The 14,206-nt window shown below is 66.4% G+C and overlaps 3 protein-coding genes across 3 annotated transcripts; 2 read left to right on the forward strand and 1 right to left on the reverse strand.

Annotated features, from left to right (window-relative positions):
• Positions 1 to 116: 116 nt before the first annotated feature.
• Positions 117 to 2,210, forward strand: PSMD8 (proteasome 26S subunit, non-ATPase 8). Its single transcript, XM_019483061.2, has 7 exons — positions 117 to 296; positions 382 to 454; positions 561 to 663; positions 780 to 945; positions 1,073 to 1,173; positions 1,452 to 1,563; positions 1,679 to 2,210. The coding sequence occupies exons 1-7, from the start codon at positions 156 to 158 to the stop codon at positions 1,814 to 1,816; spliced, it is 834 nt and encodes a 277-aa protein (XP_019338606.2). The 5' UTR covers positions 117 to 155; the 3' UTR covers positions 1,817 to 2,210.
• A 164-nt stretch (positions 2,211 to 2,374) lies between these two features.
• GGN (gametogenetin) lies at positions 2,375 to 4,509 on the reverse strand. Its single transcript, XM_059717929.1, has 3 exons — positions 4,465 to 4,509; positions 2,867 to 3,983; positions 2,375 to 2,671 (listed from the first exon to the last, which is right to left on the reverse strand). The coding sequence occupies exons 2-3, from the start codon at positions 3,967 to 3,969 to the stop codon at positions 2,542 to 2,544; spliced, it is 1,233 nt and encodes a 410-aa protein (XP_059573912.1). The 5' UTR covers positions 3,970 to 3,983; positions 4,465 to 4,509; the 3' UTR covers positions 2,375 to 2,541.
• Positions 4,510 to 5,574: 1,065 nt separating this feature from the next.
• SPRED3 (sprouty related EVH1 domain containing 3) lies at positions 5,575 to 13,685 on the forward strand. Its single transcript, XM_059718330.1, has 6 exons — positions 5,575 to 5,835; positions 8,843 to 9,017; positions 9,124 to 9,292; positions 9,777 to 9,847; positions 10,029 to 10,190; positions 11,045 to 13,685. Exons 1-6 carry the CDS (start codon positions 5,660 to 5,662, stop codon positions 11,696 to 11,698), a joined length of 1,407 nt encoding a protein of 468 aa, XP_059574313.1. The 5' UTR covers positions 5,575 to 5,659; the 3' UTR covers positions 11,699 to 13,685.
• Positions 13,686 to 14,206: the final 521 nt, after the last annotated feature.

The following is a 14,206-nucleotide window of genomic DNA, read 5'->3' on the forward strand; positions in this document are numbered from 1 at the left end:
CGCGTTGCCATGGCGAGCCGCCCTCCCGCCGCGCTGTTGCCGGGGCGGGCCGGAAAGCGGCGCGTCGCCAGGGGGGACGGCGGCGGCGCCATGGGGCCGTAAAGCGCGCGTGTCGTGCCGCGTGGCGGGCGGGCGGGCGCTGCCGACTCACGGCGATGGCGGCGGCCGGGCTGGTGCTGAACGGCGCCGAGGCGGCGGGGCGCGCGGCGGCCGGCATGTACGAGCAGCTCAAGGGCGAGTGGAACCGCAAGAGCCCCAACCTCAGCAAGTGCGGCGAGGCGCTCGGCCGCCTCAAGGTGCGGGCCGGGGCCGGGCCGGGCCGGGTGGGGGAGGGGCGGGGCGCGGGGGCGGGGGAGAATGGCCGTGCTCCTGTCCTTGCAGCTGGCCCTGCTGGAGCTGAACTTCCTGCCCACCACGGGCACCAAGCTGACCAAGCAGCAGCTCGTCCTGGCCCGTAAGTGTCCTGCCCGCCGCCCTTTGCTTCCTGCGGGGTCTCGGGGACCCCCCCTCCCCCCGCCTGGCCCTGACGCGTCTCCCCTCCCCCCCCGCCCCGCGCCCAGGAGACATCCTGGAGATCGGCGCCCAGTGGAGCATCCTGAAGAAGGACATCCCCTCCTTCGAGCGCTACATGGCCCAGCTGAAATGCTACTACTTCGACTACAAGTGAGCGCCGGGGGGTGGCAGCCCCGTCCCGTCCCGTCCCGGCACGGCAGGGCGCCGAGCACCCCCCGCCCGCCGGCGGCCGTGGGCCTCACGTGGTGTCTGCCTCTCCGCCCCAGGGACGAGCTGCCCGACTCGGCCTACAAACACCAGCTGCTGGGCCTCAACCTGCTCTTCCTGCTCTCCCAGAACCGCGTGGCCGAGTTCCACACCGAGCTCGAGCGCCTGCCGGCCAAGGAGATCCAGACCAACGTGTACATCAAGCACCCCGTCTCCCTGGAGCAGGTCGGGCCCCCGCGGGGGTGCTGCGTGGGCGGGGGGGGGGGCGGGGCAGCTGCCATGTCGCGCCCCAGAGGCAGCCGCATCTTGGGGAGGGGGACGGTGGCGTGAGCCGGCGCTCTCCGCCCCGCAGTACCTGATGGAGGGCAGCTACAACAAGGTGTTCCTGGCCAAAGGCAACATCCCTGCCGAGAGCTACACCTTCTTCATCGACATCCTGCTGGACACCATCCGGTGAGCGGCGCCGGGAGAAGGGGGTCGAGCCCCGTTTTTTCTCTCTCCCTTCTCGGGCAGGGGTTGGGGGGTCTTTCGTCCTCTGCTCGGGGGCTGGGCCCCTACAGCAGGCTGATTGCGTGGGGGGGGGGGGTGGCAGTGGCAGGAGGGGGTCGAGGTGGACCCAGGAGGCTTCTGTCTGCTCGGGCATCGAGTCCCAGTACCGTGCCCGGCCGTCTCTGGGCACGGCTGAGACCACGCGTGTGCCCCTCCCCACCCCGCCCCGCCCCGCCCGGCAGGGACGAGATCGCGGGCTGCATCGAGAAGGCGTACGAGAAGATCCTCTTTAACGAAGCCACCAGGATCCTCTTCTTCAACACCCCCAAGAAGATGACAGAATACGCCAAGAAGGTGCGGGGCCGGGCGGGGGGGTCGGGGGAGGGGGGGGGTTGGGGTTCCTGCCACGAGCAGCCTGGCAGCTCACCGTGCCGCTGCCCGTCTCTCTGGCCCCCCCCCCCCCCCTCAGCGCGGCTGGATTTTGGGCCCCAGCAACTACTACAGCTTCAGCAGTCAGCAGCAGAAGCCCGAGGACACCACCATCCCCTCCACGGAGCTGGCCAAGCAGGTCATCGAGTACGCCAGGCAGCTGGAGATGATCGTCTAGTGCCCCCGCCGGCCTCCCCCTCCCCCCGGACTCTGTCTGCTTCCCTCTTCTCTTAGCATCTCCTCCTCCCCGTCCCACCGATCCATGGGCCTTCGTTTGGGGTTTTGTTTTTTTAATTATTTAAACATGGGGCTGGGGCCTTGCAATACAGGCGCCGGCTTCCTCCCACTCCCTGCTGCGGGGGGCTGTGACTAGCTGCTGGTCCCCAAGCAGCAGGGGCAGGTGTGGGGCAATGCCTCCTGGAGCAGCCTCTGGGCTCAGGCTGCTGTTCCCAGCCCCTGGCGTGGAGCTGAGCGGCGGTCACAGCCCGGAGGGCCCCCGTGGCCGCTGGCAGCTTCCAGAGCAGGGACCAGGCCGCTCTTGGGTTCGATTAAATGGTGGTTTCTTGTATGAATGGGATGCCTCGGTTCCCTTACTGAGTCCTCACAGGCTGGGCCAGGAGGGTGCAGGCCTTTTGAGCTGCCCTGCGAGGGGGTATTTGCGCTCTCGGACTTGCTGGAGGGGGGAGGACGCTGCCCCGACCCTCTCGCTTAGCTCCCTGCCACCTCTTTCCCACAGCCCTGCTCGGCTCCTGCTGCCAGTTCGAGCAGCCTTGGCAGGTCCGTGCAGCACGCTCAACGCAGGGCGGCGGTAGGGGCTTCTCCCCCAAGCCATGACCGAAGCAGACACGAGGGGGAGCCACGACTAGGGTTTGTTTATTGCTTTTGGAGGGGATGAAGCAGGGCTCAGTCCTCGTCTCCGGCCGGCTGCTCGTAGGCATCCATGAGGAACTCGGTGCCGGCTACCAGCGACCCGGCCAGGATGGCAGTGGACACCCAGGGGGGCTCGGCCAGGTGGTTGGCAGAGGGGTTTAACCTGCAGAAAGAGGGTAGCTGAGCTGGGCACGGAGCCCTCTAGCCCAGAGCAGCCTCTAAGAGCTGGGGCTCCCCCAGCCCCAGAGGAGGGGCTGAGACCCAGGACCCCTGGCTTCTCGCCCCAGCTGGGGGTGAGACGGGCAGTCAGGGCACCGACATGCCTGGCTCCGGCCCTGGGGCCTGCTCGCTTGCTCACCAGGCAGCGACGTTGGGGGGCAGCCTCCTGCGCGCCTGGTGCTTGCAGTGGCACCGGCGGGTGCAGGCCGTGCCCACGTGGAAGGGCGGCCAGCGGGACGTGGGCAGCTCCGGGGAAGGCATGGGCAGCTCCGGTGCCTTCTCTGGCTCCCCGGGACCTGGCAGCTCCGGCCCCTGCCTCTCGGCTTCGGCGCCTTTGCTCTTCTTCGCAGCTTTGCCCTTTGGCGCCGGCGGCTTGCGGGGCTTGGCGCGGCCACGGCCACGACTGCTGTTGCCACCGCCCTCCTTGACACCCTTCGGTGCTGGGGCGGGTTCGGGAGCTGCCGGTGGTGCCTCCGTGGCCGGCTGCTCCGGTGCATCCACCTGCAGCCCCAGGCAGGCGGGTGCCGACGGGGCACGGAGCTCCTCAGCCCGGGGCCCAGCCTCTGGCACGGCTTCCAGGGCTGGCAGGGACCCGGGGCCCAGCTGCCATGGCTGCGGGGCGGGGGTCGGTGCCCGTGGCGCGGTGTTTTCCTCCGGGGCGGGCGCCGGGCTGGGGCTCCGCTCCGCCAAGCTGAGCTGCTGGAACTGGTCCAGGAAGGCCTGGGTGAGGCAGCTGAGCTCTTGCTCCAGCCCGGGCAGCGGGGCCGGCGGTCCCGGCTGCAAGGTGACCTGGCAGAAGAGGCGCAGGACCTGCTCCACCACCTTCTGCACCCCTTCGGGTGCCCGGCTGGGCTCCGGCGCCTGCGCCCCCGGCTCCAGCGGGCTCCGGGGGGCGGTGATGGCTTTCAGCAACCCCCGTAAGGCCGGGCCCGGGGGGTCTCCCTGGGCATCTGAGAGCGGGGCTGGCGGGGTCGTGGCTTGGCTCGTGCCCTCCGCGCCTGCCGGCTTCGGGGGCAGCTCGGTGTGGCCCCCCAGCTCCCTGTCGCCGTGGCCAGGCTCTGGGGCCACGCTGGAGCCCCCCATGGACGACAGCTTCAGCTTGGGCTTCTTGGTGCCACTCTTGCCCGGTGCCGGCGCCTCCCTGCCACCCACGGTCGTGGCGCCCGAGCCCCCGGCCTCTGGCTTGGTCTTGCCCCGGCGGGGCTCCAGCTCGGGGGGCGTCTCCGACTGCAGGTTGCCCATGGTCCCACGTCGGCCTGGCCGGTGGGGGGGGAAGGAGGGTGGCTGAGCAGGGGCAGCTGCGGGCAGCTGGGTTCCCTGCCGTGCCACCAAGTGGGCACGCGGCCGTGGCACCCCCCACTGCCTCGCCGAGCCCTGCCAGGAGCCCCGGAGCTGCCCCGCTGCGGCTAGCGGAGCCATCTCCCCATTTTGCAGGGGGTAAAACTGAGGCCTCTGCGTTGGGGAGGGGGGAGCTATGCCCCGGGTGTATCAGCAGGGCTCTGGGGGCGGCGAGCGCCCTCCCTCCCGCCCGCGGCCGGGCTCGTGAAGGCGGGGACAGCCTCCGTGCCTCAGTTTCCCCCCTCGCTGAAGGGGGCGGGGCCGGTAACGCCCCCCGGGGGTGAGCGAGGAGCAGGCGCCTCCTGCGGCCCCCCCCCGGGCCGGGCTCGGGGCCGGGAGCGGCGGAGCCGGGAGGGGAAACTGAGGCAGGCGCGGGCGGAGCCTGCCCCGAGCACTCACCGGGCCGGGCCGGGACAGCTCCCAACCGGCGGCCCGCGCCCAACGGCCGGGGGTGGAACACGCCCGCCCCCCGGGCAATACCTCGCTTATAGCTGCCCCCCAAACACTCGGCCTGACCCCAACCCCCCCAGGCTTACTGCCCCAGCTGCCTAGAAGTGCCCCCGCTCCCCCCCCGGCCCCTTTCCTGATGAAAAACACCCCCCAGGTGTGCCCCCCCGCCGGTGCCAGGTGTGCAGCTCCCGGGAGAGCCGGCACAGAGCCCCCCTCCGCCACCGACGTCCTCTGCGGCCTCAGGCAGGTCCCTTCCCCTCTCCTCGGACTCAGTTTCCCTTTCTCTCAAACTGGCTTTCCTCGGGCAGCTGGCGGGGGGGGGGGGTGTTACCCAGGGGGCAGTTCTCCTTGTGGGGGCACTTCACTTACCCCCAGAAGGGACATTTCTTCCCCCAGCGGGGGCCACTTCTGGGTGAGGTATTACCCCAAGGGGGGCATTTCTCCCCCAGGGGGGCAGTTCTGTATGGGGTATTACCCTGGGGGGGGCAGTTCTGGGTAAGGTATTACCCCCAGGAGGGACACTTCTCCCCTGGGGGGTCCACTTCTGGGTGGGGTATTACCTCGGGGGGATCACTTCTCCCCCAGGGGGGCACTTCTGGGTGTGGTATTACTCCAGGGGGGCACTTGCCCCCCTGGGGGCCGTTCTGGACACATCCCCATGGGGCTCCAGGTCCTGGCTCGGAGCCACAGCTGGGGGGGCAGATGGGGGCACCCCCAGCTCAGGGCCCACCCCCCCAGCCTGGCCAGGGGCGCGCCGTCCTGCTCTGGGGCAGGGGGCTGGTACCCAAAGGTGCTGGGGGGGGGTTACCCAAAGGCCTGACCTTTCACCCCAGGCCTCTCCCTTCCCGAATTTAGTCTCCCCTCCTATAGGGGCGTTAGGACCAGGTGGAAGCCACTTCTTCGCCTCCATCCCTGGTCCTTTCTCCAGCTGCAGCATCCCTGCTCGGCTCCGGGTCTGGTCCCCAGTGCGGTCAGTATGGGCCCAGGCGGCTGAGGCCAGGCCGGGGCTGGGGGCGTGCGTGGGGGCCCGGACCAGGTGGGGGGGCCGGTATCTCCCAGAAAAGCCAGGCGAGGAGGGTGGCACGAAGAGGGAGGCGGGCTCAACCTGGAACATGGCTGCTGGAGCTGCGTGGGGCTCCGGAGGATGCTCTGGGTACCGGCGGGCGCCCGCGGCCTGGAGCCCCTGAGAGCCCGGAGGAGGAGAGGGACGAGGGAGAGGAGAAGCCGAGGAAGCAATGGATTGCAAAGCCCACGAACATACAACACCCGCACACGCCACCCGCACACGCGCACACACGCGGCCACAGCCATGGAAACAGAGTGAGTTGCTCTTCGGGTCCGTCCGTCCATCCCTCCATCCATCCTCCCTTCCTCCCCTCCACCCCTCCCTTCTCCTCGCGGCCAGGAAAGGGGGCTTCAGCTGCCCCCGACTGCCCCCCACCCCCCACAAAACCCCTCCAGGAGAGGCCAAAAGCAAGAGAGGCCTTGGTGGTCCCCCCCACCTCCAAAATGCACCCCCACTGCAAGAACGAACCCCCCGACCCAGCCAGCCAAGGGGCTTCTCCTCTCTCCCTTCATTTTTTTCAATGAACTGGACATCCCCCCCAGCCCCATTCCTGTCTTTTTTTTTATGAATGAAATCCTCCCCCTTTGCACAGCGCTGGGGGGGTGGGGGGGGAGCGGGCATGTGTGTGCGAGTGAGTCTGGGGAGGAGACGCCGGTGGGATTCAAAGGGGCGGGGGGTTGGGGTTGGGGTGGGGGGGAGCCCTGTATTATTTGTGAATCAATCCCATTTGCATCGGGTTTCATTCATAAAAAAAAAAAAAAAAGGCTCCTGGCCCCTCTCTCTCGTGCGGGGTGGGGGGGATTCATTGCTTCCTTCAGTGTCTCAGCCTGGGGGGGTGGATATCAGGAAAAGGAGAGGGGGGGCTTGGCTTTATACCCCCCCGTCCCCAAAAAAACACAGGCCAAAGCAGCTGGATCATCCAGGCTGGTTCCCACCCCCCCCCAATCTGGATGCCACATAGAGAGCGGACTAGAGATGGGTGGATAAAGACGGATATTCGCCCCCCCCCCCCCATGGTTCACCTGTTGTTTATTGAGGAAACCAGGACAAAGAGCTCCTGGGGGGTCACGTGACCCTCCATTCACAAAAATCCAGCCCCGGGTTTCCATTGAGATGGGCTGGAAAGCCGCAGCCGTGTCCCGCTCGCCACCCGCGTGCCGTGGGGAGCCGGCCTGGCGCGGGCCGGGGTGGGGGTGAGAGGTCACGGCTGGGGGTGGGGGACTGGACCGTGGGGGTGTCGTCGATCACGCGGGGGGGTTGGCACGGGTGCCGACCGCGTGGGTTGGGTGGCGGGGGGTCGACGGCGTGTCTTTGGGGTGGGTTCGGCCTGTTTTCGCAGTGCCGTGGGGGGGGGGGGGCGTTGACATGGGGGTGGATGTCGTGTCTTTGGTGGTGCTGTGGGGTTGACATGGGTATTGAGGCCGTGTCAGTGGCATGGGGGTGGCGGGGTGTTTGGCATGTGTGTCGATGCCGTGTCTTTAGCAGGGCTGGTGGGGGTTGGCATGGGTGTCGATGCTGTATATTTGGGGGGGTCAACATGGGTGTCGATGGCGTGTCTTTGGGGTGGGTTGGACATGGGTGTTAAGGCTGTGTCTTTGGTGGGGGAGTGGTGGTGGGGGTTGGCATGCGTGTCAGTGCCGTGTCTTTGGTGATGGTGTGGGGGGTGCTCAGCATGTGTCTCATTGCCGTGTCTTTAGCAGGGCTGGGGAGGGGCCGACATGGGTGTCGAGGCTGTGTCTTCGACCCGGTGGTGGTGGCGGGGGGTGTTTGGCATGCATGGCGATGCCATGTCTTTAGCAGGGCTGGGGGGGTTGACATGGGTATGGATGCCGTGCCTTTAGTGGTCCTGGGGGGAGGGTTTGACATGGGTATCGAGGCCGTGTCTTCAGTGTGGGGGTGGAGGGGGGTGTTTGGCATGCGTGTCGATGCTATGTCTTTAGCAGTGCCGGTGGGGCCAGCCTGGGTGTCGGGGGCCGTGTCTTTGACCCGGTGGTGGTGGTGGCGGGGGGTGTTCGGCATGCACGGCAATGCCGTGTCTTTAGCAGTGCCGGGGGGGTCGCCATGGGTGTCGATGCCGTGTGTTTGGCAGCGGGGGTTCGGCATGGGTGTCGAGGCTGTGTCTTTGGTGCAGTCATGGGTGATTCATCATGCATGTCAATGGCGTGTCTTTGGGGACAGTTTGATGTGCGTGTGGGGGCCGCATCTTTGCTGTGAGGGTGGGGGGAGTTCGGCACCCGTGTCGAGGCCGTGCCTTTAACAGTGCTAGGAAGCTGACACGTGTGTCGAAGCCGTGCCTTTGGTGCTGGGGGGGTCGGCACAGGTGCCGTGGCCGGACATGGCAGTCAGCCCTAGTGGGTGGTGGTCCTGTCCACAGGAGGTTTGGGGGGTTTCTTTGCATTTCCCTGGCCCCCTTCTGCAGGGGCCTGGACGGCTGGGCTCTTTTCCCTGCCTCTCCCACTGTCCTGGCCTGGGGGCCTCAGCTTCTCCACCTGTGAAATGGGCACAGCGAGGGAACAGAGCAGAGAGACGTTCCCCCTGCCGTGAATCCCCTGCATTCCCAGTGCCTGGGAGCGGGCAGGGGTCCCTGCATGTTCCCATGCGCATGCGTGTGCTTCTGCATGTGTCTGTGTGTGCTCATGTGCGGGCATCTGTGCTCATGTGTGGGCACATATGTGTGTAATTGTGTCTGCATATTCCCCCGTGTGTATGTGCATCTGTGTGCACGTGTGTCATCACGCATGGGCATCCATGCCCATGTGGGCATGTGTGTGCATGCATGTTTGCATGCATGTGTCCATATGTGTTCATCTGCATGTGTACAGCTGTGTGTGTCATCATGCATCTGCATCCCTGTGTGTGTAGGCATCCATGTGCAAGTGTGCTCGCTTCTGTGTGTGTGTGGGTACATGGGCATGCATCTGTGTGCACACCCCTGCATGCATACGTGCATCGTCCTGCATGTGTAGGTATCCATATGCACGTATAAGTGTGTGTGTGTGCCTGCATGAGTGCCTGTACATGTTGTCACGTGTGTGCATCCGTGTGTGCATAAATTGGTGTGTACCCGCTCATCTGTGTGTCGTCCTACTCACGTGGGTCTACCTGTGCAACTATGCATGCGTGTGCAAGGCAGGGGTGCCCGCCCAGCCATGCCTGCAGCACAGGGATGACAGGTTACGTGCTGGACACCAAGTGGGGGTGTCACGTGAGACACGCGATGCCCTCCCCCAGGCGTGACCCGCAGCCCCGGTGTGCCCGCAGGTACATGCTCCGGGTGCGAGCCGTGGTGATGACCCGTGACGACTCGAGCGGTGGCTGGGTGCCCGTGGGCGGCGGCGGCCTGAGCCACGTCACCATTGCCAAGGGCCACCGCGTGGACGACGGTGGCCGGCCCCGCCACTACCTCATCCGTGGCGAGCGGCTCCGCGACCAGGCAGTAAGCTCCTGGCGGGGAGCGGGGAGGGCGTGCCGGTCTGGAGGGGGCCCGGGGGGCTCGAGGGGGGCCATGCCGGAGCCCTCCCTGACCCCTGTGCCCCCCCCAGACCATCCTGGAGTGCGCGCTGCGGCGGGACGTTGTCTACAACAAGGTGAACCCCATCTTCCACCACTGGCGCGGGGGTGATGGCAAGTTCGGGCTGACCTTCCAGAGCCCCGCAGACGCTGCTGCCTTCGAGACCCGTGTCCAGGCCGCCCTCGATGAGCTCGCCCGAGGTGGGGGGCGCCAGGGCCGGGGGGGGGGCGGTATCAGCCTCCCTGGTTACCCCTGGGGGGGTATCCAGGGGGTAGGATCAGGGTGCAGCAGCATGGTGGGGTACCCAGGGGTAGATTTGGGGGGCTGGTGGGATATCTGGGACATGCGATAAGGGTGCAGGAGCCTGGCCGGGTAACTGTGGGGGGGCTGATGGGGTATCTAGTGGGGTGGGATTAGGGTGCAGGGGCCTGGGTGGGTACCCAGGGGGTAGATTTGGGGAGGCTGGGGGGTGGTAGGATATTCAGGGAGAGGGGATCAGGGTGCAGAGGCCTGGCTGGGTACCCAGGGGGCTGATTTGGGGGGGCTGGTGCTTAGCTGGTTATTGGGGGGGGTTTGGAGTGCAAAGGCCTCTCTGGGTACCTAGGGGGTCTGGTTTTGGGGGTGCAGGGATGTGGGGGCCGGTTTTAGGGGAGCAAACTCCAGCTACTTCTCCATCCACCCCAGGCTCCCTCTCGCCCTCCTCCTCCTCCTCCTCCTCCCAGGACGATGCCAACGGCATGGACGACGCGGCCGCGGTGAGTCGGGGGGTGCAGACGCTCCCTTGGCGGGGGGTTGCTGGGGACCAGGGTACAGCTGGGCTCGCAAGCTAAGCAGGGCTGGGTGCGGTCGGTGCCTGGATGGGAGACTGTCAGAGACCGAAGGGGTGCTCTGCCGCGGGGCGGGGGTCCCAGGCTCACTCCCTTGCCCCACCCCCAGCTGCACACGGACAGCGAGTCCTCGTCCAACAGCCGCAAGGAGATGCTGCCCAAGCCTGGCACCATCGTGACCAGCGAGTCGTCCTCCAGCTGCTACGTGCGCTCGCCTGCCTCCGAGGACTTCCCCTTCGGCGCCCCTGCGCCCGCCGTGCCGCCCGCCCAGGTGCGGGGAGCCCGGAGCTGTGTGGGATGGGGGTGGGGCACGGGTGTGTGTGTTTGCACGAGGGCGGGTGTACATGTGGAGAAGGTGTGTGCACTGGCGCGCATGAGGAGTGGGGCGTGCAGGTGTGTTTGTGCATGTGCAGGTGTGTCGGCGTGTGCGTGCACAGGTGTGGGCATGCATGCGGAGGGGTGGTGTGCAGGTGTGTGTGCATGTGCATGCATGGTGTGTGTAAGCATGAGGGTGGGTGTGCAGACAGGGCCTGTGCATGGGCGCGCAAGAGGGGCTGTGTGCACAGGTGTGTGTGCGCGTGTGCTTGCACAGGTGTATGCATGTGTGTGCAGAAGGGTATGCACAGGGGTTGTGTGCACATGCATAAGGGTGTTTGGGCAGGGGCTTGTCTGTACATAAGGGGTGTGTGCACGATGTGTAGACAAGAGTGTGTGTGTGCGCACACGCATGATTTGGGTGTGTACAGGAAGCATGTGCACAAGTGAGCATGCTTACACACAAGAGGCGTGTGCACCAGGATGTCCATGTATGCACAGGTGTGGGGACACAGGGGTGTGTACACGGACATGCACAAGAGTGAGCATATGTGCCTGTGTACACGGTTTGTGTGTGCGTGCTTGCATGGGTGCGTTGAGCGTGCACAGGTCTGCATGCACAGGTGATGCACGTGTAGGTGTGCACTGAGCGTGGCTGCCCCAGGGGCTTGCACGAGGCTTACCCCCTACGAAGAGGGGAAGAGACAGCCCCGGGGTTTGGAATCACCCCCGAGACGCTGAGGTGGCGTGCAGGGGGAGTGGTGTCCTCCAAGCCCCAGCTCCCGGAGTCACGGGATTCTCCCATTCCAGGTCCCGCTGCAGCCGCTGTCGCCGCCCGCCGAGGCCGAGCTGCTGGAGACGCTCCCGCCGTGCCCAGCACTGTGGGGCACCAAGGGCTACGAGGACTACCGGCGGGCAGGGGGGGACCAGGCACGCGCGGCGCCCCCCCCTGCCGCCCCTCCCGGCCCCCCGCCGGCGGCCCACTTCGCCAAGGCCCCGCGCCCAGACCCCAAAGCCTCGCCCGCCTGCCGCATCCGGGCGGCGCCGTCGCCCCCCAAGCCTCCCAAGGAGCCGCGGGCGGTGGGGCCGGGGCCGGCGGGGCCGGGCGAGGAGGACGCGGCCCCCCCGCGCTGCGTGTACTGCCGGGACGTGTTCAGCACGGAGGAGAACGGGCGCGGGCGCTGCGCGGACGCCCCCGACCCGGCGGGGCGCTGCGTGTACCAGCTGAGCTGCCTGTGGTGCGCCGAGAGCCTGCTCTACCACTGCATGTCGGACGCCGAGGGCGACTTCTCGGACCCCTGCTCCTGCGACCCGGGGCACCCCCACTTCGCCCTGCGCTGGCTGGCGCTCGTGGCCCTCTCGCTCGCCGTGCCCTGCCTCTGCTGCTACCTGCCCCTGCGCGCCTGCTACTGGTGCGGCGGACGCTGCGGCTGCTGCGGCGGCCGGCACAAGGCCGCCCGGTGAAGCCCAGACCGGGCCCCGGACTCTGGACCTTGGGGGTGGGGTGGCGGCCGCCGTCCAGCTCCGAGCGCGGCCGGCAGGGAGGAGGGGGGGGGTCCCGGCCGTCGTACAGCGCCGAGCACGGGGCCGGCAAGCAGCTCTGAGCGTGCCCCCCACCCTCCCTGTGGGTCAAGCCCTGAGTGCCCGCGATTTTGGGGTCTTTTTCCCCCCTTCTGAAATTTCCACATTTTTGGGTCGTTTTTATACGGATCAAGAGAAAAGGACGCCCTCCACGTCCGCCTCCCCCCGGAAGAAGCTGGGGGGGCAGAGACTCCTGTATCTCCCCCTTGGTACCAACCCCCCTTGGCACTAATAACACCCCTGGGCACCCTGGGGGCCAGGTGGTGCTGCAGGGGAGGCTTCTGGGAGTGGGCGGGGCCTGGGAAGAGCCCCGCCTCCTTATTTATATGTATTTATTTATTTATTTGTAACCCGCCCCCCACCCCCCCGGGTTGGCCCGTGGAGGGGAGGGGGGCAGGTTTGCGCTGCCTGCCCTGGGGTCAGGAGTTGCCATCAGCCATCCGTCTGCCCTCATCCTCCCTGGCTCGTGGCAGCGTCAATCCGGAGTGACTCCAGTTCAGCCCAGTTCTGTTCCCAGGGCCAGTCCGGAGTGACTCCAGTTCAGCCTGGTGCTGTTCCCAGGGTCAATCCGGAGTGACACCAGTTCAGCCCGTTGCTATTCCCTGCATCAATCCAGAGTGACTCCAGTTCAGCCTGGTGCTATTACTCAGGTCAATCCAGACTCACTCCAGTTCAGCCCACTGCTATTCCCTGGGTCAGTACAGCCCGGTGCTGTTTCCTGGGGCCAGCCAGAGTGACACCAGTTCAGCCCAGAGCTATTCCCTGGGTCAATCCAGAGTGACTTCAGTTCAGCCCAGTGCTAGTCCTTGGGTCAATCCGGGGTGTCTCCAGTTCAGCCCAGTACTATTCCCCAGGTGACTCTAGAGTGACTGCATTTCAGTCTGTTACTATTCCCCAGGTCAATCCGGACTCGCTCCAGTTCAGCCCACTGCTATTCCCTGGGTCAGTCCAGAGTGACTCCAGTTCAGCCCACTGTTATTTCCCAGGTCAATCCAGAGTGACTTCAGTTCAGCCCAGTGCTAGTCCTTGGGTCAATCCGGGGTGTCTCCAGTTCAGCCCAGTACTATTCCCCAGGTGACTCTAGAGTGACTGCATTTCAGTCTGTTACTATTCCCCAGGTCAATCCGGACTCACTCCAGTTCAGCCCAGTGCTGTTCCCTGGGTCAGTCCAGAGTGACTCCAGTTCAGCCCACTGTTATTTCCCAGGTCAATCCAGAGTGACTCCAGTTCAGCCCGGTGCTATTAACCATGTCAATCTGGAGTGACTCCAGTTTAGCCCAGTGCTGTTCCCTGGGTCAGTCCAGAGTGACTCCAGTTCAGCCCAGTGCTATTACCTGTGTCAATCCAGAGTGACTCCAGTTTAGTCCAGTGCTGTTCCCCAGATGAATCCGGAGTGACTCCAGTTTAGTCCAGTGCGATTCCCCACATCAATCCAGAGTGACGCCAGTTCAGCCCGGTGCTATTCCCGGGTCAATCCGGAGTGACTCCAGTTCAGCCCAGTGCCCTTCCCTGGGCCACAGGCCCCTCCATGCCCCGCCGCTCTGGTGCCGCCCCTTTCTATGCGCCCGGGTGCCTGGGTCCCCTCCCACTCTGCCCATCCTTGGATTTTTATTTATTCCCCGCCCCCCCGGTCCCCGCGGTGGTGGGCGGGCGGGCGGCGGGGGGCATCTCCAGCCCCGGGGGCCTGTCCTTTCTCGCCATCTCGGGAACCTTTTCACGCTCCGATGCCACGGGCGGGGGAGCCGGGGGCTGCGGGTCCAGGCCCCGGGGTCCCTCCAGCCGCGGCTCCCCCCCCCACCTGGGGCGGCCCCCTTCACCCCCCCCCCCCCCCCGTGTGCTGTACATTAAACCGTAGCCACCCTGCTTCCCCGGCCCTGTGTCTTCCTCTCTCTCCCGCCTCCCTAGGCCTGGCTCACGAGGGCTGGCAGAGCTCTCGTGCGTCGCACGGGGCCTCGTGGGAGGCGGAGATTTCTAAGTCCAGGTCAGGGATCCTCCATGCAGACCTGGGATCTGCGCGTGGCGGGTGGGCCCCTGGGGGTACGTGGTGGCTGCCCTCGTGCGTCGCACGGGGCCTCGTGGGAGGTGGAAATTCCCAGGCTGGAGCAGTGGATCCCAGGGGGAGTGCAGGCCTGGGGATCTATGCCCCTGGGGGCACATGCTGGCTGTCCTCGTGCCTCGCACGAGAACCCTCGTGCAACACGGGGGCCTCCCCGGGGCTCCTGGGGAGATGGCCGGGGATTGGCTCAGAGGCAGGTGGAAAAGGACCGGGCCCTCCTGATCGGGGCAGAAGCGGGCGGGAATCCAGCTGGGGCGGGTGCTGATTGGCTGAGAGGCGGGAAGGAAGCTTTGAGAGACGAGGAAGGAGAAAGCCCGCTCTGATTGGCTGGGAGC

Source organism: Alligator mississippiensis, chromosome 15, assembly GCF_030867095.1.
Source record: "Alligator mississippiensis isolate rAllMis1 chromosome 15, rAllMis1, whole genome shotgun sequence".
NCBI classification, from domain to species: domain Eukaryota; kingdom Metazoa; phylum Chordata; order Crocodylia; family Alligatoridae; genus Alligator; species Alligator mississippiensis.

Coding starts and splice junctions, on each gene's coding strand:
- GGN (XM_059717929.1), bottom strand. CDS start 3,969: ATGGGCAACCTGCAGTCGGAGACGCCCCCCGAGCTGGAGCCCCGCCGG. Junction 2,672..2,866: donor CCCCCCAACGTCGCTGCCTG/GTGAGCAAGCGA, acceptor CTCTTTCTGCAG/GTTAAACCCCTCTGCCAACC.
- PSMD8 (XM_019483061.2), top strand. CDS start 156: ATGGCGGCGGCCGGGCTGGTGCTGAACGGCGCCGAGGCGGCGGGGCGC. Junction 297..381: donor AGGCGCTCGGCCGCCTCAAG/GTGCGGGCCGGG, acceptor CTGTCCTTGCAG/CTGGCCCTGCTGGAGCTGAA. Junction 664..779: donor TGCTACTACTTCGACTACAA/GTGAGCGCCGGG, acceptor TCTCCGCCCCAG/GGACGAGCTGCCCGACTCGG.
- SPRED3 (XM_059718330.1), top strand. CDS start 5,660: ATGCTCTGGGTACCGGCGGGCGCCCGCGGCCTGGAGCCCCTGAGAGCC. Junction 9,018..9,123: donor AGCGGCTCCGCGACCAGGCA/GTAAGCTCCTGG, acceptor TGCCCCCCCCAG/ACCATCCTGGAGTGCGCGCT. Junction 9,293..9,776: donor CCTCGATGAGCTCGCCCGAG/GTGGGGGGCGCC, acceptor CATCCACCCCAG/GCTCCCTCTCGCCCTCCTCC.